Source organism: Pteropus medius, unplaced genomic scaffold (assembly GCF_902729225.1).
Source record: "Pteropus medius unplaced genomic scaffold, Ma_sr-lr_union100, whole genome shotgun sequence".
Classification (NCBI taxonomy): domain Eukaryota; kingdom Metazoa; phylum Chordata; class Mammalia; order Chiroptera; family Pteropodidae; genus Pteropus; species Pteropus medius.
The window spans coordinates 16,312,123-16,337,189 of record NW_024347791.1 but is presented as its reverse complement, the minus strand read 5'-3'; the positions used below and the strand labels follow the sequence as shown (position 1 = coordinate 16,337,189).

At 36.0% G+C, this 25,067-nt stretch overlaps 1 protein-coding gene and 1 long non-coding RNA gene across 2 annotated transcripts in view; both read left to right on the top strand.

Annotated features, from left to right (window-relative positions):
- Positions 1-25,067, top strand: part of CDK14 (cyclin dependent kinase 14) — a 503,580-nt gene that overhangs the window by 302,272 nt on the left and 176,241 nt on the right. Inside the window, exon 10 of the mRNA XM_039878136.1 lies at positions 13,527-13,620. Within this exon, the coding sequence (XP_039734070.1) occupies positions 13,527-13,620 (94 nt within the window). The remainder of the gene's footprint in view (positions 1-13,526; positions 13,621-25,067) is intronic.
- On the top strand, positions 1,615-3,883 carry LOC120615049 (uncharacterized). Its single transcript, XR_005656187.1, has 2 exons — positions 1,615-2,202; positions 3,405-3,883. It is a non-coding gene; the product is annotated as an uncharacterized LOC120615049 (long non-coding RNA).

Below are 25,067 nucleotides of genomic sequence, written 5' to 3'. Positions count from 1 at the left end.
AAAGCCTAAATTAAATTGTCTCTGCCACCCCTTCCCTCTATAAACTTGATTGACCAAAACCCTTAGCTATTCCATACTTTCAATTTCCTAATAAGAAAACTATGATAATAAAACCTATTTTAGATATAACCAATAACTAATAGCTGCCACAATAGTCTCATCAGCAAAAATAGTAATCTCCTGGCTCACTCATACTATCCTCTAATCCTGTTTCCCAGAAGCAACTACTTCTTTTAGTATCTACCTCTATATGTCTTAAACAATTGTTTATGTTGCTGTTTATTAATTTACTATTTTAGACATTATCTACTCAGTAGGTGTTATGGTAGATGAGCATTTAATTTCTTCCATCAACCTTCCCCTACTCCACCTTGACCTCATTCTCCCAATATAGAATCTATATCATGTTTTGAAACATTAATATGTAAATACGTGCTTAAGTCAAGTAGTATTCATGATATGTTTAGTTTCTTGAATAACCTTTTGTTCTTCTTGGACTTTACAATTGTCTCTGATTTTTATTAATTTTGTTGTCTTTGTTCCTGTTAATTATTTATAGCTATAAAAGATTTGTCAATTATGTGTGAAAAAAAACTTCCAAATCCTCAAACATATCAGCAAATCTATCAATCCCATTTAATTCTCTTGACGTCTCCCTCCCTCAACCTTTTCCTTGAAATTTCCTTCTGTCGGCTCCCTGATTTCTTGTCTTAGTATAGCTGAACATCTGTCATCTTGGAACATCCATTTGCTTCTCTCCTGTTGTTTTAGGTCCTAAGATAGTTAGTTATTGTCTGTTTCCCTCCAGATATGTTCTTTACCCACTTCTGCCCTGCCCTGTGTCCTAGATGCCTGGCCCCGAGGGACTACATCATCCACATTGTCTTGGCTATGTTTCCAGTTGGGTTCAGGCAACAGACTAGTGGGAGAAGAGGGAGATTGTACATTCTTTCCTAAATCTTCCCTACTTTAGCCCACATTTGAGGGGAAGTCCATGGCTTTCACTGTCAATAGATTTCAATAACATTTGACTTTTTTAATTCTAGGGGGAATAATGGCTTTTAGTTCTAATGGCTTCCTGCTGTTACTAGCCTCTTAGCGTTTCAGTGCCTTATCAGTTCCCTTACACCTCTGGAAGTAGTTACTTTGTTAAAGTTTTTTCTGGGTTGGATTCATTTTCCTTCTGGACCTTTATTGGTTACAGATTCCCTAGTTCCTGTATTCCATGTCTCCTCCCTTAGCTTCCTAAGAAAGAATGCATTAGAGATAGTTATCAAATTCTTAGTTTTCTGGAAATGTTCATTCTACTCCCTCACACATGATTGATAAAGTTTCAATCTGATTATATAATTAGGCTTTTCCCCTTCAGAATTTTGAATGCATTGCCTAATCTCTTTAGAGCATCTAGTATTGCTGCTAAGTCTGACTCCATTCTCGTTCGCAGCTGTTTCTGTGCCTTCTCCTACTTTCTCTCTGGAAAGTATGTGGCTCTTCCCTCCATCCTTGGTATTCTAAAAGGTCATGATAATGAACTTTGTGTCTTTTTCTGTTGGTGCTGTGTAGGTTCCCTTCGATATAAAGGCATCCTTTTCAGTTCTTAGAAAGGTTCTCGAATTTCTTTTTTATATGTTTTCTTTCCTTCCATCACCTTTGTCTTTGCTTTTTGGGAAAGTGTGTAATAGTCTGATACTGGATCTCCTATCTCAATACTCTTTTTTTAAACCTTATTTCTTATTTTACAACTTTTTACCTTCCAAACCGTCTATTCTTTTTTCAAAATTTGCTATCATACATATAACCTCCACTTCTTTTTTTCTCTGGTTTCTATTGGAAGCTTTCCTCAAATATCAATGTGAGTGGAATCCTTGACTGTCTATTTATTTACTTTTATAAATGAGTCACTAATTGACTGGTTCGTTCATTATATATTGTTCAGACAAAAAGCTGGACTTTTCATTGAGAGATCCTGAAATGTCAGTGTCTGAAGGCCTATTTTTTGTTCTTCTTCAGATACTCATTTCTGGCAGCTGACATTCTCACAATGGGAGAGGGGAGCTGATGGTCACACAGACCAATAAACATATTTTTCACCTAATTCCCTTTTTTCCAGCTCTGTGCCTCATCTTGCTTTCACTTTTTATCCTCATTTTGAAGTCTTTTGGATTTGATTTCTCCAGAGAATAAATACTCAGTATCCTGCTGGTAGGTTGGGGTGGGAGATGGTCAAAGAAAACCAGTTGGTCAGTTGCTCTATACAAACTTTTAACCCTCCACCCTATTTCCAGTTGTCCGAGTCACCTACACACTCTCTAGAACATGTGTCCCCAAGTCCTGAGTCTCTTCTGAGTTGTTGTAGATAAATACTGACTTTAACTTGAAGATGTAACTGCTTGTAGTGTGCCTAGATTGCCACACCTTCATCCATGCCTTCTGGAAAAAGATTATCTCTCATCCATTTATGTCTCATCTATTTATTTTATCCTTGTTTAAAATTTTATTCTTTAACTGACACTTTAGTCACTTTAGGGAGGGAGGGAGGGAAAATCTAAGCATGTTCAGCTTTTGTTGCTAATTTAATATTTGTGGCTTTAACTATAGACAATTGACTGCCAAGGTCCTTCCCTGGAGAAATTGGTGATTTTGCTCAGACACAGATTTGAATTGCAGGTGCTGATGGGTGAAAGCCAATCAAATAGGACAGGCAGGAACCTCTTGCTTTGCCAGTGTGTTAGTATAGTGGTAGAAATTTGTAATCCTTACCACCTAAGTGTTAGTGAAATACTGACAACCTATTTATGAAAAAAATAAGTACTCGAAAGCCATATGCTTTTTGATGAGCTGGTGATGAAAGGGAATAGAATGTGAAGTGATAGTTCTTAAAAAGATAAAAATATTCCATAAATTGAAAGAATTGATTACAGAAAGTTGGACTTTGGATCAATAGCATACATGAAGCCAACATAAGTTTGCTATTAAAACAAGCAGAAGCAGTTGGTGAAATTTTTAATAAATGTTCCAGTCAATATAAAGTTTCTAGTACAATGACAGTGAAAAGGTAGACAATTTACATGCACAGGAAAGATGTGATTGAACGGGAAAGTGATTGGAGAGAAACTAGGAGATTATAGAAACATCATTGCGTGACTATAGTTAGTAAAGGGATTTGGGTGTCTGTACTCTTCATTAAAGGATGGAAGTGGGAATTTCTATGCTGTTGTAACATTTGTGAATTAATTCCACAGGACACTGCATTATTCAGAGTATATTTTAATTAAGAATCATATTATCATTTACTAGTATTCTGCTGTATGAATTAATATAACTTAATGTACTAGTAGCTTTCTTGACATTAGATGCTATATTATGTAATCGATAAAAGGTTTAATTTTGTTTCTTTTTTTCAGTTTTGCTCTTCAAATGCATCCCTAGATTCCGGTTTATAAAAGATGCTCTGGATGGAGAGAAATAATACATTAATTAAAAAATAAAGTCTAACTGAGCCAAAATAACCTATCACTGGCCAAGAAACAGCCTGCTAAATTTCACGAAAAAAATAAACTAAAACAAAACTCAATCATAGTCTGTGACAGGCACTTACTAATTATTAAAGACAGTGTCTGAATAACTTTCTGTTTTCCTATACAAATATTCATGTTTTGCTATGGTATTTCATGTTTCTTTATATTTCCATGTGACAATAGATTTCAAGAAGGAGATATTTATATATAACTGTGTTTTCTATAGAATCTGTCAAGGATTTTTTGTTCTTATTGATAATCTAATGGTTCTTCCTTCATTGTTAGCTTTTACTGTGTTTCCTCTGAAAGTGGAATATATTGATAGTCTAACATAAATAAATTTAAAAACTTTATCAACTATAAAATTGCATGTTTGTCATATTTATTCCTAACATGTTCGATTTAGAAACTCTTTCAGAATTTTAACGACCCAGTGAAATCAATTTGTTTTATTGTTATTTTATGGCCATTTTATACCCCCTGCCCCGCAAAATCTGAAGATGCTTACTTAAGTTGCACACACTAGCTGTTGGTGGTGGTGTAGAAAAAAAAAAGTCCCCTTCCCACAAAGATCTCTCTTACGCAATATGAGTATCTTCATTCATTCATTCATTCAACAAAATCTTGCATATTTTCCAGAGTTTCAATAGTAAAAAAGGCCTGATTCCTGCCTGCCAGCAGCACCAACTACTGCAACTGAACTGCACAACTCCAGGGGGCGTTATTCATGTTGTAGTCTGTGTGTAATGTCTAGTCTAAACATTCCAGGGCAAGTCTTTGAGAATGTTTCAAAAAGCCCATGGACTTCACCAGAAAATGGGCAATAAGGATTTACAATGGATAGGTTTTTGCCTTAAGGTCTTACATATACTATCTAAGATATCAGATGATTGTCAAATATTTTACTGTCAAATATTTTCTCAGCAGTTACTCTCTTTGTGATATGCTAGATGTGGTTTCTCTAAAAAGATTGCTTGAATATGTCATTTGCTTTGATCTTGCAGATAATTACCCGTGAACACTTTTTCCCCTAATTCCCCATAATATTGCAGGAGGATTAATACATTCGCAAGGAGAAATCTTATAATATGACTTCCTTGTTCTGCATAAGCTGTCACATAAACAGAGATTAAAGATGTGCAGGGCTTATTATTTTGTTTTTCCTTGTCCGAACTGATCTACAGTTATTCCTTGGAGAGGTGCTTTCACTGGTAGCATTTTAAGTGACTAGTCAAATGGTACTTCTCTCTTCCTTTATTATTCCATGGCACAAGAAATATTTCTCTGGTATTGAATGCAATATTTTGAGGTTTCCATTTTTTACTTATAGTAGTCCTTAGTAGTCCTGTTTACATTTTTGTATTAATTGTGTTTAGTTTCTGGATGTTCCTAGTCTGTATATTTTCAATTATCTATATATAATCTGTGGTTGTTATTTTAATATTTTATCTCTGGGATCTTCACTATCTATTGAAATTTGTTTTGAATTTTCAAACATTTTTAAATATCAACAACCTTTTTATTTTTAGTGTGCTAGCAATAGTGATAGACTTCAGTTTTTAAGGATAGTTTTATTGTCTGCCCAAACCTTAATTTTGAAGACTCGATTTAGGTTTTATTTTTATCTCTGTTAGCATTTATGTCACCAAGAACGAGAAGAAAATTGCCATCTCTATTTATTATTCTTTTTTATTGTGACCAGGCTGACCAAATAAAGAAACATTCCAATTGAGGAGGCAGCATGGCATAATGAAGGGATCACTGACCTAGGATCCTGAGCCAGTTTCGGGTTCTGGGGCAGAAACGAAGACAGTTAAACATGTAATACAGTTTTCTGACACGTAAAAATCAGAACATCGACTTAGGCACTCTCTAAAATTTCTTCATCGCTAAATTTTAGCATTTGAGTAAATCATACTGCTGAACCAGAGGTTTCCATGGAGACTGCTGGAATTCCTTCAGAGTGACTTATAAAGGAAGCTAGTGTTTAGATATTTTGGTGAAATTGCGGATTTTTTTAGTATTTAACTTTATATGATAATATTAGTTCTAAATCAGGTTTCTTTCTCAACTGCAGTTTCTTGTGTGTATTACAGAGACTAGTTTATGTAATTCATTTGTTCATTTTAAAGGTATTTATTGAACACCTACTTTGCACCAGGTCCTGGGGCTTAAAGAGATGAGAAAGATCCATCCTCATACTTTCCGGGTTAGAGAGAAAGACAGTATGATGAGCTATACCACAGTAGGTACAGTGACGGCTTAGAGGTAAAGGTGATAAATTTATCTTTGGTGGATGGTTGAGGAGAGGTAGGGGGGTCAGAGGAGGTGTCACCAAGTGGTAATTACTTGGCGTGACATGTCAAAGCCATCTTTCCAAGTTGACAAAACTAAGGTTGAAGGAAGGACGTGAAGGCCATACCATGGACAAAAATATCCCACTAAAGGGTGAAGCAACAGATATTTGTAGGTAGGAAGAAGAGCATAGTTTAAGAAGCAGGCAGAGAAAAAGGAAGGAATGGCCAACGGGGAAGGGGAATGGTTAGAGACCATAATGGAGGGATATTTAGGAATATTTTGAATATGACAACTTGATGACTGAATGGGAGTAGTGAGGGAAAGGCAAAAGTTTTGGATGATTCCTGCATTTCTGGCTCAGGCAACTGGACCAGAAAGCAAAAATATATGTACACTGAAATACCTATATACTGAAATGAATGGATGAATGGATGGATGGATGGATGGATGGATGGATGGGTGGATGGATGGATGGATGAGTGGATGGATGGATGGATGGTAGATTAAAATGTGTGAGCAAGAATTATCATTGTAACTTAAGGAGCATTAATGCCAGTTGATACTTTAAGGTGGCTGGGCTTCTTGAGCTTCCTCCAAAGTCTTATTTCAGATATGGATGCTGGTAAGGGGTTCCCACTCCACTGCTTGGTACCTCCTCCCAAGCCAGCGCAGGCCACCCTGGGCCTTGGCCTTCACCAAATAAACTACATTAGCTTCCTGTACTTCATTCTTTACTTTTGTTTAATTATTGTTCTGATATGCTCAATTTAGAAATACACCTTCTTAGACATATAATTGTGTCATTTGAAAAATAAATCTTAAAGTTTCTCCTTATATTAAAAAAGTCTATTGTTTTGAAGTGAATGTTTTTTGCGATGGGCTTTTACCCACAGTCTAGGTTCGGTTTGATTTGGTTTTCATTCCCTGAGAACTAAGTACTCTGTAGAAGTATTTGACTAAGATATATTGTGCCTATCTGTGCCTAATGAAGCACTAACCCCAGTAAATGATGAGTGACAGTTTAATCAATTTGTTTCCTTCAGTCGTCACCAAGGGCATAGGGAATGTAATTTTTTACTCTTTCACTTTTCAAATACTGCAAATGCCAACTTGAAAAGATCACATCTGTTCTATGTAATAAATTTTCTTACAAGTTATTTTTTATAACTTTAAAAAATTTTTTGATCTTTTAGAAGCTAACCTCCTAGGGAACAAAACTCTTTGGTCTATTTTAAAGATATATACATTCCAACAGAGAGAAGTGAGATAAATAAATGGCAGTCTTGGTGCATCAAATCGCACTAGCTTTAATTGCATAATGGTTTATTTCAGTGAACCATGGCTACATAAAATTACCTATTAGCTTAATTAATAAGGAATCTTTCTGAGTTAGTATTGCATTCCCAAGTTTAGATTGTTTAGTATTTAATTTATTTCATTACTCTTCTGTTTCTTTGTTCTTTCTTTCTCTGGAGCCTGAATCCACATTCAGAGACTTAACCCAAGTCATAAAACTCCTTTCGAAACAGAATTATCTAGATTCCTTTTGATTTTTGCTCTGCAGTTTCTGGCCTTGCATCCAACAGCATCAGTGTTGCTTAGAAGCTTGTTAGAAAGGCAGGCTCTCGGGCCTCAGCCCAGACCTAGCTAGTCAGAACCCCTTGTTCCAAGGAGAGCCCCACGTGATTGGCATCCGCATTAAAGCATGAGAGGTGCCGCTTCAGAAGCTTTCTCTCTCTTTTTTTCCCGATGGACACATAGGCTTTGAGGGAATTTCTGGTGCCAGCATGATGTTGAAAGAGAGAAAGGCCTGTGGGTGAGTTATGATTCTGTTCATCTGCTGTCCTCCTGTCAGAAACAGCTTGACGCTGTCTGTCTACAGCCCTCTCTCCAAATGTTTTGACAATGCAGATGGTTCTGAACGCCTTTAAATGATTCTCTGAACTTGAGTGGGGATGTCATAACATTCAATTAGGAAGGTCAGTATGAGAAGGGGCAAGTCTCCCCACGTGGTAGAGTGTGAGAGCTGGGTGGGTCGCTGTCCTCTCTGCACACACTCAAATGCACATGATACCAAGGGCACAGACTTCCACATGACTTACCACTGCTGATGTTAACCTTGAGCACATGGTCAAGGTACTGTTTGCCAGTATTCTTCATTGTAAAACAATTCTCCGCTCCGCAGCCCCACCTCCATACAGTACTCTTTGTAAACAAGTTCCTAAGCTCAGCGCTCACTCCATAGCTGAGAAGTGGAGAGAGGAAGGGGGAGTTGCATTGTTTTTGATTCATTCAGTCAGCAAATACTTTTGAGCCTTTACTATGGGTCTGACACTCTGCCGTGCCTTGGGGATGAGATGATGACCACAACCTTTTCCTCGGTCTAATGGGTCTTCCATCTAGAGCAGACATATTCCAAAAAAGCAAACACAAGCTAACACCTTTTTAGTGTTGCGAAGGAAACAAACTAAGGAAAGGAGAGTGAAAAATAGGGCCTGGGCAGCAAGGAGGAACCTGCCTTACATATGGTGTTAGGGAAAGACATTTCTAAATGGAGCCATTTGAGCTGATCCCTGAATAACAAGAAGCAATTATCCATACACGGAGTGAGAGGAAATGCATTTTGAGTAGAGGTAACAATTCATGCGCAGATCCCGACATGCCAAGAGTATTGCATCTTTTAGGCACAGACAACAGAGCAGGATGGCCGTAGCAGAAGAAACCTCATGCATAGAGGTAAAACATGAAATTAGAGAGCGTGCGGGGCCTTCACTATCTCCAGTCTCCATTCTTGTTTTTAAGGAAGAAAACAGCTTAATTTAAAATAATTAAAAATTTAATTTAATTTAAAAAGTCTGATTCCTTTTCATCGGCACAGAGGCCGATATTGGATGTAGGTAGAGGAATGCAGATGGAAAAAAATAACTTGAAAACATTTTAGAACATGGTAACCTTATATTTCTAAAATTATATTTATCAGGTGAAATTTTATTGTTTATAAAACAATATGTAACCTATAAATCTTGGTTATAAAAATAATAGGTAGTACTTCCAATAATAATATTTTGCTCCTCAATCTTCTAAACATAAAATAAAAACTTCTAAAAAAGTTCATAAAAGTAAACTCTTCTTCCACTCAACCCATTACTCAAATTAACCTACCAACTCTTCCTCTTTTTTGAGAAGTAATCCTTGTAGGATTGGTTATAGGAGCAATGTTATTAAAAATCACCCTACACATTTTTTCCCAACTTTCTAAGTTAAAACATTTTAAATGAAATATTCATTTCAATCAAGTTTTAAATGGACACTTTTAAGCATATCTATCACAGGAAAATTGCCAAAGAGGATAGTGAAAAACCAAAACTTATTTGAGAGCCCATTTCTATTAGTAACTATTCATAAATAATAATAATGTATAATTTCTTTCTCCATAACTGAAGGTGATTTCTAGTTATAAGTAAGTTTTTATACAAATGGAGCATAACAGATCAGAGTTGGGCAAACTTTGTAAAGAACATGATAGTAAATATTTTAGGTTTTAAGGACATGTAGTCTCTGTAACAACTATTCAACTCTGCCATGACAATGAGAAAGCCACATAGACAACACATAAATCAATGAGTGTGCCTGTGTTCCAATATCTTATTTATGAACACTGAAATTTGGCTGTCATATAATGTTCATATATCACCAAGTAGCCTTCCTTTGATTTTTTTTGACCCTTTAAAAATGTAAAAGTCATTCTTAGTTTTGTAGGCTATTATAAAATAAAACAGGCACTGGAGGGATTTAGCCCGTGGTCTGTAGTTTGTGGACCCCTGGGCGTTATCATGTGTTGCTTCTCATCCCCCAATAGAGGGAGGGCTTATACTACTGTCAAATGTTATTCATTTGCTGCCGTTTGAGTGGGAAAGAGCAAGGTGGCTTTACAGCTAGTGGTTATAATTGATTCTGTCCTCAAAGCTATTTTATCCACTAATATGCCTGTAACCTGGGTTCTCTATTCATATGTACTTTATCTACTGTGAATATTGGGATACAGAAAAAAATTGAGACCTTCTAGCCTAGAAATGAAATCACGTACATCTTAGTGTGGAATATGGACTTCCACTCTCTTTTTAACTCTTCCATCCATTTCTCACATAGACCCATAACAAGAGCGTATGGCTTTCTTAAGATTCCTCACTTACAAGGTCCTGTCTTCTCTACCTGAATACCTCAGTCATCACCCCATAATCCACCAGGTGCCACTTTTCTTGTCCCCTTAAATCATCAGGCGTACAAGTTGTTTCTCACTCTCCACATTGGGCTGAATATATCCTCTTATGTTCCTTTGGTATCTTATCATGAGAATTGTGTGGAATGTTTTAGAATTACTGTGTTTATTGTATGCAGACATACCTAAAAGAAACTTGATGGAACTTTTCTCAAAATTGACAACAGTCCTCAAAGTTTACCTGACTATACCAATAATGAGAGGGGAAGCTGAAAGAAAAAAATTTAATTTTTCTCTATACATCAGAAAAGAAAGTCTCTATACATCAGAAACGTAATTTCCTCTATACATAGAGGAAAGAGTAAGTTTTCTCCATATTCTCTATTTTCTTTATAGAAAATGATATAGAGTAGTTATAGATGAGGTAATCAAAGATTATGCAGCCAAAATTGTAGAAAGAAAAGTATTAGAGAGGTGTGTCAGGCAGTTAATAAATATTACATTACTTTTCTGAATTTTATATTATTCGTCATATTTGTTAGCTTTTAAAAATTTATGATTTCTTTTATTTATTTCCTTATCCTGAATTCACTTTTGTACCCTATTTTTTTTTTTCATAATTTTGTATTCTTTTTCAAAATAAGAGCTCTCAAACTGTATGACCTTCAGGCCTAAGAAAATGTCCGTCTTTGCTCATAATGACAAAGAATTATCAATTCTTTTTCAAATCTTGTTTTGAATCATAATAAAAATTATTTATATATTTGCAGCATTAATTAAATTGGGAAATTTTGAGTTTAAAAGAATTGAAAGAAGTGTAAACATGGGTAAATATTTTACATATTATCTTCCCAGGTAACTAATCCTAAAGTACAAGTTTGAACACAGTGCATCTTATGACAGCTTTAATTGTAATCTTTTGTGGCCAGTTCTTATTTTTGAAAAATTTAGACTAAGTAGATGATGATTGTATAACTATTCAAATTGTCAAGAGAAGCATTTTCTGGAATAAGATTATTTCTATCATAAGTAGAGACCTGAAGTGAATGAATTCTTTCTGAGTAAACTACTCAGGACAGTCAGCTCACTCCGTCAAGAGAAAGAGCATAGGGCTCAATGGTGGGTTTGGAGGGGAGGTGAGGGAAAGAAAGCCAGCAGTAGTCCCTTCACATTAAATTGAAGGGCTTTTACTGCTTTTTGGCATAAGGCAGCTTTAGTAAGCAATTATTCTGTTATGCTAATATGTTGATATGTTTTTATACATCTACTTTTTAATTTTCTCGAGCTTTCTATCTCTTTTTATAAATCTTTTAAATATAATTCTCTCAGCTTCATTAGTGTACCCTAAGGCTTCTTTGAAATATCAAGTCATAGGAAGCATTAGAAATGAGAGTTAAGTCCCTTAGCTAGCTAAGCAGATAAGAGCCTATAGACATGCTATATCATCACATTCCAACTGAGTAGAATTATAGCATAGATTTGTCTTTTAATTGTTCTAAGTATCATATTATAGAGATGACATAGACTAAGCACAAGCAGTGGTAAGAAAATTTCTATAAATAGCTCTGGCAGTGTAATGGTTACCTCACCAGCCAGCTTAATTGGGTACACAGTAGGGGCACCTGTGTCTTCTGCTGAGGGTCTTCGTTCTCAGAGTTGCAGTTTGTAGTGGGAAAGAGACTAGAAGATATATTCTGAATGTAACAATAAAGGAAGATACAGGTAGCTATTTAAGATCAAAGATATTTCATATGAACTTAAATAAAAAGACAATATAAATGTAGGTCAGTAGTCTTAGAATTCTTGGCATAAAAATTCGGAAAACCACTGATGTGAAATTTTACATCTAACTGGACATCCGAAGCCCCAATATTTATATGAATATCATTGTATTTTAATATGCCAGTAAAATAATTCTCTATGCCTGTGTTCTCTCAATTCGTAAATAAAAATAATTTGTGTTAAAACCTGTCTTCCTAGAATACTGATTTTGAAAAAATTAATTTTTTATGACTTTAATGGAATTATTTTTTTATGATATAAAGTAACATTTGTTTATTTTTAGTCATTTCAACTATATACTATTGGAATTTAATCTGGATAGAAATTATGTGGTATAAAAGAGAAGAGATTTCTGTAAATGTATCATTTCTTTAATTCAAAATATTGTTTATTTACAACTATGATAACAACCAGGTCAGCTAGAGTGATGTAGGTCTCTTTAGCTAGAGGTCCTGATACAAGTTGAAGGCACAAAGGTTTGAATATAAGTGCAGCAATTAAAGAAGTGTCCCAAAATGTTCATGATTTTATTAGTATACTTTCAGGAAACATAAACCCATTCAGAATAAAGCCATTAAAAGAAAATCTTGAAGAATTGCTAGAAGGTAGAGAGATCTAGCAAAAACATTGGGTTATCTGAACATCCAGGTCATAGGAAGGTGGGAACCAGGTCCATTTAGGAGACTTCATTTGTGGAAAAGTGGCCATTCTTGCTAGTTCTCTGCCATTAATGTGACTTATCCCATCTACATGTTCTAGTTTCTTTCCACCCTGCTGCCAGGTGACTTGTTCTTAAGAGTCCCAGCAGAAGTGTCTGACTGTCTACCTATACTGTGGATTGGTTGTTCCTGTTGGGTTGTGTGCAGGCTGCTGTGGTCGGAAAGGCAAGGTCTCCTGATATGCTGCTGGACCGCCTTGCTACATGAGAACTGTGAGCATAGCAGGCTAGGCTAGGAGAGGGAAGCATAACAAATAAACTTATAAAGGGAGCTGTCCTTTCTGCTGGAATGTTTCTGAAAGACTTCATGGAAGAGATGGCACTTAGATTATAGAGGTTGAGTTGGATTTACGCATGAAGAGCAAATAGATAAAGAAGAAGGGAGTTCTAGGTAGTGAAGCAATTTGAGCCAAGTTACATTGATTTACACTTGGCCTGTGGGTAAACCATTCTGGCATAGAGATTCCCAGTGTAGTTGCATAAATCACCTGAGCAGCTGGAGTCAATGCCTGGGCTTCAACCTAGGCTAATTGAAAGAGAATCTTTGGGGTTTGTGTTCAGATCATTTACAATTTTTTAAAGTTTCCCAGATGATTCTGATGCAGAGCGAAGTGTGAGCCTTGGACAGCTAGAGAAGACATTACATTATGAATTTGTGACGTAAGGTTAGAAAGGATATTGGAACAAGACTGTGGAGGCTTTCTATACCAGGCTAAGGAGTTTCTTGACTGTATCCTATAAGCAAGGTGGAGCCACTAAGGTTTACATTTTATTGGTTTCCACCATGTTCAGAGCCCAGTAGGCAGGACAGTAGACAGGGAGAGGGAGGAAAGTTATGGGATCTAGGTATATGTGTCACAGACCTTGGTACTCATTAAAAATATATTTATTTATTGTTTCTTCTCTGTAGAAGTAGTTGTTCTAATTCCAGATTTAATTTTTTAATCATAATATATTGAAATTTTGAAAGAATCCTTCTTCTTTCTTTTAGGGGAGTTGGCTGCATCTTTGTCGAAATGATCCAAGGAGTTGCTGCTTTTCCAGGAATGAAGGACATTCAGGATCAACTTGAACGAATATTTCTGGTAAGTTCTTGACAGATTGCTTTTGAGAACTGGTTTCTAATTTGTCCCTTAGTGACACATTCTACAGTGGTAGTGGAAAATAATTTTAAACAAATTTATTAGTTGTCACATTTAATTCTAACATATTTTTGGACCTTTGAAAAAGCAAGAAATTAGTTAACAAATATGTTTTTAAACTACCGCACATGGATGATATGCCAAAATGATAAAGAAAGGATATCAGATACAGTATAGAATAGTGAGTAAAAATGAGAGCTCTGAGAGAAAAACTGCAAATGATTTACATAGATACCCCCTTTCAAGTATGTGTAGTTTAACTCCCTCTCATTCTCACCCACTTAAATGTGGGCTTTGATTAATAACTTCTTCCCATAAAGTAGAGCCTAGAAAGAGGATGATGAGAGGAGAAGATACTAACTTTAAAATGGAGAAACAGGCAAAAGTACCTCAGCGGGGTCTTCAAGGTTAATATTATTAAAGGTAAGTCATGGTGGTAGCATGTAGCCTTGATAAAATGTATTGAGAGTGGCACTTCGCCTTTGTGGTTTTCCTCCCAAACCTATAACTCCAGTCTAATCATGAAAAATATATCACATAGAACCAAGTAAGGGGCATTGTACAAAATATTCCTGAAAACTTCAAGGTCATCAAAAACAAGGAAAGCCAAGAAACATTCCTCAGTTGTGATAAATGTTCCACATAATATTAAGATTTTAACAATAGGGAAAACTGATGAGGGCTATACAGAACTCTGTACTGTTTTTCAAAACACTTCTAAAAGTATTCTAAAATTAGAAATATTTAAATTTTTTAAAATCTGAAAAATATCAAAATAAACACAGATTTATCATAACCTGCTCTGTCATCTTGGTCAACAAACTTAGATCTTGAGCCTTAGTTTCCTCATGGGCAAAATGAGGGATAATAAAGCCTACCTTATAGGTAGCTTTGAGGAATAATTGACTTAATATACATAAAGTGCTTTTAGAACTATGTCTGACACATAGTAAATACCTATAAATATAAATTATTATTTTTATCAAATAATTTTTATGCCAAATATTTTTATTCAGTGGAACTTCCACATTAGCTAATATTCATATAAACATTATTTAAAACATGGAATAAGAGTGAAACAAATTAAGTTTTTTGTTAAAAGGATTCAAACTATATACATCGTTATAGTTAACCACATTATCATATTTTTTCTCTTCTTTAATAAAACTCCCATATGAAATCACTGGGATGCATTTTAGTGTGGACCATATCAAGAGATGTACTTATTGGATTAGCATTCATTTTAGTTATGCAAGTCCATCCTTAAAATGTAGCTTTCATAGTAAGCATAAGGACTGCAGTAGGTTTAGTAGGTATAAATTGAGACGCTATCACTACTATGTTTACCTTGATGTCAGCATTAAAATGATGAGAAAGGAAGAATGGAAACTAGGAAGTCAAAGCACACAGGGTTCTTCCATGCATTGTCCTATATGCCAGGCATCCTTGTACACTCACAGCAGATGGACAAACAGCAGAGTCCCTAACATTATACAAACCTTCTTCAAAGTGTTGCCCTATTGGTTTATTCTTCCAGAAGCTGTCTGTAGCCACTTCTTTTCAATTTACTTAATTATTATTTGTGATCCATAAATTCTCACACAAAATGTTAAAATAATATATTATGATTATAATACATTTTTATAATCTATAATATATATTAAGTTAATTATTCCTCAAAACTTTAAATAATGCATTTTTATAAAGGAAAATTCTTACAGTATCAAAAAGTATAAAATTTGAAAAATCACCCTTTTTCTTACTACCCAAAGAAAATCACATTTAGTATTTTGATATATATTCTCCATTTCCACACATGTTAAGAAAATTGAATTATCTCTTGTATACTATTTTGTAATCTTTTTACTTTACAATATGTAATCGACCTTTCTTTAAAAAATAAATCCAGAAACTTGTCATTTTTGACAGGGAGTGTTTCATTATATGGATGAGATATTATTTGCATAATCAGCCCCATATGATATCTTTTTTACAGTGTTTAACTATTATAAAGTACTGCCAGAAACATTCTTTGCACAGTTAACCTATTAATTATTAGAATTGAAAATCCTTAATGCAATAACATTTAAGTTTCATAAATCTATTGACTATTCTTACACATTGATCCCTTTGTCAAAACTCATGAAACATTTCCTTCTTCCTCTTCCCAGGAAAATCTCTTACTGATTTGAGATTCCATTGAGCCTATAGGTTATATTAGGAAGAAATGATATAAAATTGAACATTCCCATTCGAGAATTGTCTCTCTTTAATCATATTTTATGCCCTTTAGCATAAATGTATGGTTTTTATAAACATATTTTCTTTTCCTCTTTTCTACTCTATCCTTTATTTTCATTGATTTATTTTAAATAACTTTTCTCTAATTGTTTTCTTAAAAATATAACAAACTTGTTCAAATATTATATCATTAAAAAATAGCAGGAGAGGGAATTTTAATGGGCTGTAATATGCATCACATAGATTTTTTTATGCCAAAATGCATCTTCAAATATTTAACTTTTTAACTTATTTAAAAGCTCCAGTATAATAATAATAAAACCATTTAATTATATTCTGAGAATAATTTCCTAAACTTGAGATTGTACTTAACTGTTTATTCTCTGATAGCTGTTGAACAATGTTTCTATAACCCTGTCAAATTACTGACTTTTATGCTAAAGTCATTAATTTATTGTATTTGTTATATTAGAAAACTTCAAAAAGGAATCATATAGAGAGAAATATCTGCATTTATACATTATTTCAGAATGAATTTAAAATAAAATGAAATGGTGATGCTAGAAATTAGATATATTTTATAGCAATAGAACCCAAAAAATGAATTTTATGAAATCATAATTTATTGATATAGCTTAGTTAGAGCTTTTATTTTAAATAATTTTTATAATGTAAGTAATTTCCAATAGTTACTGACCTGTTGGATTGCTTTCTGTATGTAGATTTTGCTATTATGTCTTATTTTTATGGCAGTAGTTTCCTAATTTAATGAGTATTCAGAGGCCTTTGAGCTATGATTAGGCTTTTAATAAATCAAAGAAAGAAATTATTGTAAATTTCCCATGGGAATGTTGATATACTAAACTACCGTTTGCTCTTGTTAGAGCATAGAGACCCTTAAATGCCGATAAGGATAGTGAGTGCTGGTAATAACTCCATCTTTTACTGTAGTTATTATACATGTCTAGTGCCCTTTGGTAATTAGTAGATAAATATCTATGTAAAACTGCTGCTTTTGAATTAAAATATTATTTTTTACCCTGAAGAATTAGACATGATCCAAAAAAGAGAAATCTACAGACTTCTTTTGACAGTAAATGTTATCATCTTAAATATTTTATTTCCTCAACTGAATTGTTTAAATTTGCAAATGCTCGCTACACGTCATGTTCTACAAGTAGACTCCCTCAGGAGTTGTGTGATCACTGGGAGAAGATGTTTTACTAACCCAATATGGTTGAATCACAGGGAAAAAAATGCTTTTCCTTGGTGACCTTTTATGTCTGGTCTGAAGAGGAATTACTATTAAAATGTAATTAAATCTGCTTTCACAAGCTTCTCATGTAAACTGCCAGAGACTCTTATAAAGCGGCTGTTGTGTATCTGGCCTCTGGTAAAGCATTTCCAAGGAGATAATCAACTTTGAGAAGTTGTGAAACATGGGATTATTTGGTCTGTTTTGTATTTTAATATAGGGATTAAGTCCGTTTATTCACCTGTGAACTGTATAGAGAAAGGTGGTTAATAACTTTGAAGCAGAAAATTAATAGCTTGTTACCCAAGTTAACTAATATAATTAGCTTCCACCTGCTGAGAGTCTTTGTAACAAATGTGAAAGGCAACAAAGATCAGTCAGTAAAGCCTTTATATATTTCTTTTGAAGCTTTTCTTTTCCTTTTTCATTTTTTTCTCTTCTTTGGTGAAAAGGAGCAGTACACATTTTTAACAAGTCCAGTGAATTCATTTCTACAACCTAATAACTCTTTTGATACATATAAAGTGAGCTGGCTATGCTATAATCTGAGATTTCACCATTAAGTCGTTTTTCTTGACAGAAGGAAAGTGATGGAATTTTGACAAATTATATTCCAGATACTTTGAATTGCCAGGTGAATGGGCACCTACTTCTCTAAGCAATAACTCTGCTCTTAGGTAAAAGAGTGATTTATTTTCATTCCTTCAGCATTACCCATTTCTTAATGTGGCATGGTGTACACTATTCACCTCCATTAATTGCAAAAATAGTAGATGTATTCATACAGGTAAATATATATTCAGAGTGACAAAATCAAGACTAATAAAAAAATTTGTATTCTGATCACATTATTCTGCATTGAAAAAGAAACCTGCTTGGTGGAACCCTGGGTATATGCATCTCTTTCATTTCACGACAGCTGAACAAATGACAGAGAGTGCTTGCACAGCTGTCTGAGACCTTTGAGAGATGCTTCTGGGCTTGTGTGGCTCATGGCGCAATGTACAGCAGCCATGACAAAGGGGTTGGCGTGCTTCCACTTTAGGGGCCTGTCCTTGTTCTCTCTTCCTTTGAATGTTATAAACCCTGAGGGTCCCACTTTGTCCTGTCTCTGGGCTCTCTGGCTTGCAATGGAATTTTGTCTACCAGTTGTTCACCTATTGTACATTATTTGGTTGGTACAGTTGTTAAAATGTTTCTCTTACACACACACACATACACACACACACACACACACACACGTCATTCAGAATTTCAGAGTGCATGTGTGTGAGTGTGTGTGAAAAGAGCCACTTGCAACTTTGAAAGCTGCTACTAAGCCTGGCCTTTGAGTCAGATCTTTCCTTAAGCCTCTGTGTTTTGCAGTGGACTGACTGTGGAGACGTAGTCTGTAGAGCCAATTCCAGCCCTCATTTCCCGATCTGGGCTGGATCTTAGCTGGAACCAAAACTGAGGTTTCATGACTCGCTGGGACAACCATGTAGAATATAAGAGAAGGCTGACACTGACTCCTTAGGTGGTTGTTACCATCTGAAGGGATGTAGCAGCCACATTTTTAAGATGGAATATTGGTATTACAGATTTGTATCATCACTGCCTTATTAGATTTGCTGGAGGTCATTTCCGCCGTACTTCAGCACACCCTCTTCAGCGCAAGGTACAATGGAGATGTGATTTCAATAATGTCTTGCAGCTCTAACCATTTTTAATTCTAAAAATGCATGATATTACAGGATTTTGCATAAAGGTCTGTGGATGTTTAAAGATAAAATTTCTAAGAAAATTTTTGTTAAGCATTGAAGAAAGTTTTGAAGTGAAGATTTAAAGTGGAATAAGGGAGATAGGTGACATCAGGCAATGAATGGCACAGGAGTGGGAGTCTGTCCTGCATGGGCAGAAGGGGAGATTGGATGTTCAAGACTGAACTTCGATAGATTGGGACTTTTTATCTTATTTTACCAATAAAATAATAAGGAAACTGTACAAGTTTTTAATAAGAGAGTAATTCAAAATGGCATTTTAGCACAATTGAAATGGTATGATATCATGACAAACTTAACTGTATAAAGACTGACAAAGAGATAAGCAATACATGATGGGGTGAAGGCTACTGAAAATGTTGAACAATAATTTTTGAAGCCAATTTTACGAAAATAAAGTGGGGGAGATAGATTATTATACCTCCCACCCTGGAACAAATGCCTCTTTTAATTCGTACATGCTTCTCTCAAGCCTTATCAGTAGGGATAGTTATATGAAAATAAATAAAAATCACCATTCAGAGATAACCAGTGTTAAAAATTTTTATATTTTCTTTTTCAGGTTTTCACAAATGGGTTAATAATAAATATATGGTTTTTGTATCCAGTGTCCCTTTATTATCACATTAAATAGGGAGCAGTTTCCAAGCCACTGAATATATACTTGAAAATATTATTTTAATTATACTATAATATCTTATAAATGAACTCAAATGTACTAACACATTGCCCTATTACTAGGGAATTTGCTTGCAGTTTTTATGCTACAGTAAGCATCATATATTTTTATCCCATTCAATTATTCTTCCAGAATATTTTTATCCCATTCAGTTATTCTTTCAGCAGAATTATTAGGCATCTATTTTGTGCCAGACACTGTGTGTACAGGTGGTGGCCAACCAACAGACACAATTGAGAAAAGATTCAAAGTTAGAAAGGAGTCAGTTTCAAGCTTGGGGAACTAAGTGATTAGTGGGATCATTGATAATAACGGAGATCATGAAAGGGACCGACTGCCAGTCAGTTCAGGGAAAGGAAAAAGAGAGCTCAAGTTACTGGCCTTTCTGTGATAGCTGGCGACCCCAGGTAGAGATGTCCATCCAGTACACAAAACGTACAGAATCACCTAAAGCAGACAGTGTTGGGTCCCAAATCATCCTAGCTCTTGACTAAGGAGAAGGCGGAGGGGGAATGCAGCGGGGCACTACCTAAACCTTAGGGATGTTCACAGTTCGTGGGGGTGGGGTGTAGGTGGAAGCCAGACCAGGAGAGAATCAGTGCAGTGACACAAAAGTCAAGGTGAGGGCAGGCAGCAGAGAGCGAAGGATAAGAAAGGAGGGCAAAAAGAATCACTCCCTGGTGGGTGGGGAGTTGTGAGGCCAGAGCCCTCTGCTTTCCGTGTTCCCTCAGCATGTTCCTCTCATACCTGTGTAGTATGTTGCACACTGCTCAGTAAATGCTTTTAGCCCAGAAGAAAAGAAGGGTTTCTTGCTGAAGAAATGGAAGAGTCAACACAGAAAATACATCTGGGTTTAGTTAGGAAAGTTTAGACCGTCTGTGGTTTTCAAAGGAGACTTAAGATCTTTCTGTGTCTCAGAGATGCTGGAGTGAAGGTGGAGTGAAGAGGCACCGTTGCAGCCCCTCCACTCCTGGCTCTGCTTCCATTAAGATTTTGATTGTGAAATAGATCCCACTGCTGAAAGAAAGGTCGAAAACCCCTGGACTAAGGATACCTTAAGGTCTTCAAGAGTTCTATGATAAATAAAAAGTCCGTGCAGGAAAAAAAAAATGATAGCAATCCAGTGCAAATGAAGATACTATGGAAATAAAAATCGAGTGATTCATAATGAAGACGTTAGATAGATATTCTGATAAAGAAAGTTCCGTGCTAACAAGCCAAAAAAAATTTTAGTAGCAAACTTCAGTAGTGTCATTTGTCTTAAACGAAAAACAGGACAGTGAGATATCCCCCTATAAAAGAGCTAATCACATTAATTTGCAGAGAAGCTTCTATTTGCAGATTAGCTGGCTGTTATGTAGAGATTTGAATTAGGTCACATGGTAAAAAGAAAAAAAAATAGTTTTTATAGCAAAACATCATGCATTTACATTATAGTGTTACAGACTTTCTAGAAATGAGAACATTTCATTAAATCGTTCATTTTCTCATTAAGCTATTCATTTCTTCACCAAATATTTATTATGTGGTTATTATGGGCTAAATACTCTTTCATGTTCTGGGAGATGGCAGTGCACAAAACAAAGTCCCTACTCTCATGGCACCTACCTTCCTGTCAAGGAAAACAGACAATAAGCAAATAAGTACATAATGGGTCTCATAAGTTTTGCATGGGAAATGCTACGTTACATATGGTGTTCTGGGGAGTCTCTCATAGAAGGTGATACTCGTGCATTGAGTGAAGGTAGTGAAGGCACAAGACATACTGACACCAGGAACAGAGCATTTAAGTGGAGAGAATAGCAACCAGTGTGTGCTTAATGATGATAATATTCTAATCAGAGTTCTCAAGCTCTCAAGCTTGGATTTGGTAAATTAAGGATCATCCTTCCTAGTGCATCAAGGTGATTTCTAATACTCTGGTTACTTTGACCTCTTTTACATAAAACATTTCCTTATATAAGAAGTCCTTGCTTTGGGTGAAGCACTAAAGTCCTGTATCTGTTGCTATTCAGACATCATATTGAGAGAATCAACAAAGAGAGTTTGAGTGCACCTGTGTTCATGTTTCAAGTGGGAGTTATGCTGTAGCTAGAGATTTGGCTTCCTGATTTAGTTCACCAGAAATGTGGGTGTAGAGAGAAGAAAGTGGGAAATGATTCTGTTTGGGGCAGTCGACGATGATTTTAGAGGAGAGAACAGAGGAAGAATATCTGGAGGGCGAAGAAAGCCAGAGAGCACTTTTTTTGAAAGTCGAAAGTAGAATTTCAAAATGAAGGTTTATCACCTGCATCATGTACTACAGTGAGGTCAGTGGAGGATAGTGCTGAGAAAAGGTCACTGGTTGGTAACTCCGAGGGAGTAGTTCCAGCACTATTGGATTGTTAAAGTCAGATTACAGTCATTTAAAGAATAAATAGGTAGTGAAACACTGGAAACATTGAGTGTGGACAATGTCACTCTTAACTGGCTGACTGTAAAGAATTGGATGTTGCTTGAAGGGTATTTTTAAAGTCAAGGCGTACAAGTTGTATAATATATATTTATGAAGTAACGAAGGCAAGGGTGTTTGTAAGGTGAAACACCAAAGATATAAGACGGTCTATTTGTTGGATCTAGGGATTGCGGTAGGCAAAAGTGGATGGGTAGAGGAGATGGTGCCTTGAAAATGTGGATGAAAAGCTTTTCTGAATGATAAGAAAGAAAAAAGGAGGAGAGTATTTAAACAAATATTATAGATTAGAAAAGAGGCATTTGAAAGTGTCACGATCTGCTTGATTCTTAAATGAAAGGGAGAGGGCGTAGCCAACACAGTTACGTGCATACGCAGGGGCCGGCATTGGGGGGAAACAGGTAATATTTGCCATGCTGGTGTAATATCAAATGGTTTGTAACTGTGATATGACAAGAGAAGGAGGTAGTTGCTGACCACATTTGTTAATCAATTATCGATCCGATACCTTATTATAGAAATAGAAATGCTGTATTTCCAATGTTTGTTATTTATAATAGCTTACTTTCTTATTAACATGGGATTGCTTTTTAGGCATATCTCTCCTATCTGTAAATATTTCCCAATAGCAGTTTTTACCAAAGATTTTTCTGGAGGTAGTGGTTCATGTCCATGGTCTAACGGTCTTGAAAATGTGTTAACCTAATATAACCTCATTTTGTTTATACATGACTTCATTGTTAGTATATGACTATTTACTGGCCATTGCAGTTATCCCTTGTCATGTAACCACCTCAAAACTCTGGGTTAAATAAAAACAGTCATTTTTTTTTTTTTTTTAATTACCTGCCATAGTTTCAAGGACAGGAATTCAGAAGGTATAGGCCAAGCAGTTCTGGACATGGGGTTTCTCATAAAGTTTCAGACAGATGATGGGTGGGGCAGAAACCGTCAGAAGTCAGAACAGTTGGGGACAGCACAAATATCTCTGTCTTCATAGAGTCTTGAGGCCCAACATGGGTCTTTTCCGTGTGGGCTAGTTTGAGCTTCCTCAGGTATAGTGGTTGAGTTCCAAGGTGGGTGTCCTAAGAGGACCAGCCGGAAGCTGCACGGTTTCTCTTAGCTTCAGAAGTCACGCAGTGACTCTCTAGTCATCAGATCCTCACCTAGAATCGAGGGGAGGGGATATAGACCCCAGTTCTAGATGGGAAGAATGTCGAGAATGCTGGGGCCATGTTTTAAAAGTCCAAAGCTGAAATCATGTAAGTTTTCATTAGGGCATATTACCAAGTTAAGCTGATGAACATCTTTGTAGAATAAAACAGTCTGGGAAATAATTTTTTCAAGCTTCTAAATCTTTTGTCGTTTTCCCCATATTCTTTATAGCCATTACAGTACTGCTTCCCATGATAATATGAAGTGTGAATTGTCACTGTTATTTGGTGGGTCATGAGATCCCTCATTTGCTCACCCTTCTTTTCTTCCTGTTTGACTAACGAGTTCACGGATGCGTCAGACTGAAAAAGATGGTGAAATACTGCCATAGTGTGACACATCTGAGGCAAGCGAGGAGGTGGTAACACTCCTTAGCATAAAGTAGATTTTTATGACTCAAATTATGCCTTAAATTTTTTTTTCATTTGCTACATGTCTTTTATTCCCCAGAATATCACATATGTTATCTCTCGTGGTAGGTAGCATCTGAGATGCTCCCCCAGGACTCCCCACGTCCTGGTATTTATGCCCTTTATCCCGTCCCCTCGAGTGTGGGCTGGACCTAGAGACTTGCTTCTAATGGATAGACTGGCAAAAGTGATGTGATATTACTTCTGAGACTAGGTTACAAAAAGATTGTTACTTCCTTCTTGCTCGTCCTCTCTTACTGTCTCCCCGTCTCACTCTGAGGGAACCCAGCTGCCTTGTCGTAAGTTACTTTGTGGAGAGACCCTCATGCCGAGGATCTGAGGTTTCCGATGAAGACCTGAGGCTTGGCAGCAGCCGTGAGTGTGAGCTTGGAAGTGATCCTCCCCCACCGGGCAGTCCTGCGAATCCAAAGTTATAGGTGACACTTTCATTGCTACCTTGTGAGAGACCCTGAGCCCCAGCACCCAGCTTAGGTGCTCCTGGATTCCTGACCAACAGAAACTGAGATAATACATGTTTGTTACTTAAAGCCGCTATATTTTGGAGTAACTCATACCATAGCAATAGGTAACTAGCACATCTACTTTGATCTCATGACCAAGAAAGGGTAGGCGCTATTACTGTTGTTTTATAGCTGAGGAGATTCTTCAGAGAGTATGTGAACTTGGTTAAGAAGGCATGTTCAGTAAGTACCAGAACCGAGACTAATTCTAAATCTGCTGACCCTTTCATCAAAAGCCCTTTGGTTTTATAGTTGTCTGGTTGGTCGTTTTTGCTCTGATTCGAAACCAGGAATTTGAGTGAGATGACTAGAGAATCATTTTCTGAATACACATTTTTGGGCCCCACTTGAGGCCTGTGAATCTGAAACTTGAGATGGGCCTCTATGTACTCAAACAAGCAAGCAGGCCTTGGTTGATGTAAGAACTCCACTCTAAAAGATACTCGTCATATTTCAAAGTGTTACGCGTGCTTTAAATTTTCTGGCCTGATGTAGCCACCTCAACTGCAGACATACTATCTAGAATATAGAAATTGTTATTCAGTCAGTCTAAATCCTATGTTTCTTACAGGGATACTTTTGAATAACCCTCTAGGGACACACCCTTATAACAAATATATTGGAGGGTTTCTTTCACATGGCTTTGTGTTAATAATATTAGGTGACTATTTTTAGAATTGCATATGCAAGCAAACGAAAGTCTGTAATCATCACTATAACTTTATTATCTGGCCTGATCACTTGAGTAACGTTCTGATTCCCTTCCTCATTTAGCAACCTAACTTTTCTTATACCTCAGAAGACTTTACTCGCAAGGGTAAATCTGACCAGGTTGTTAATTTTATTGTGAGGCATGA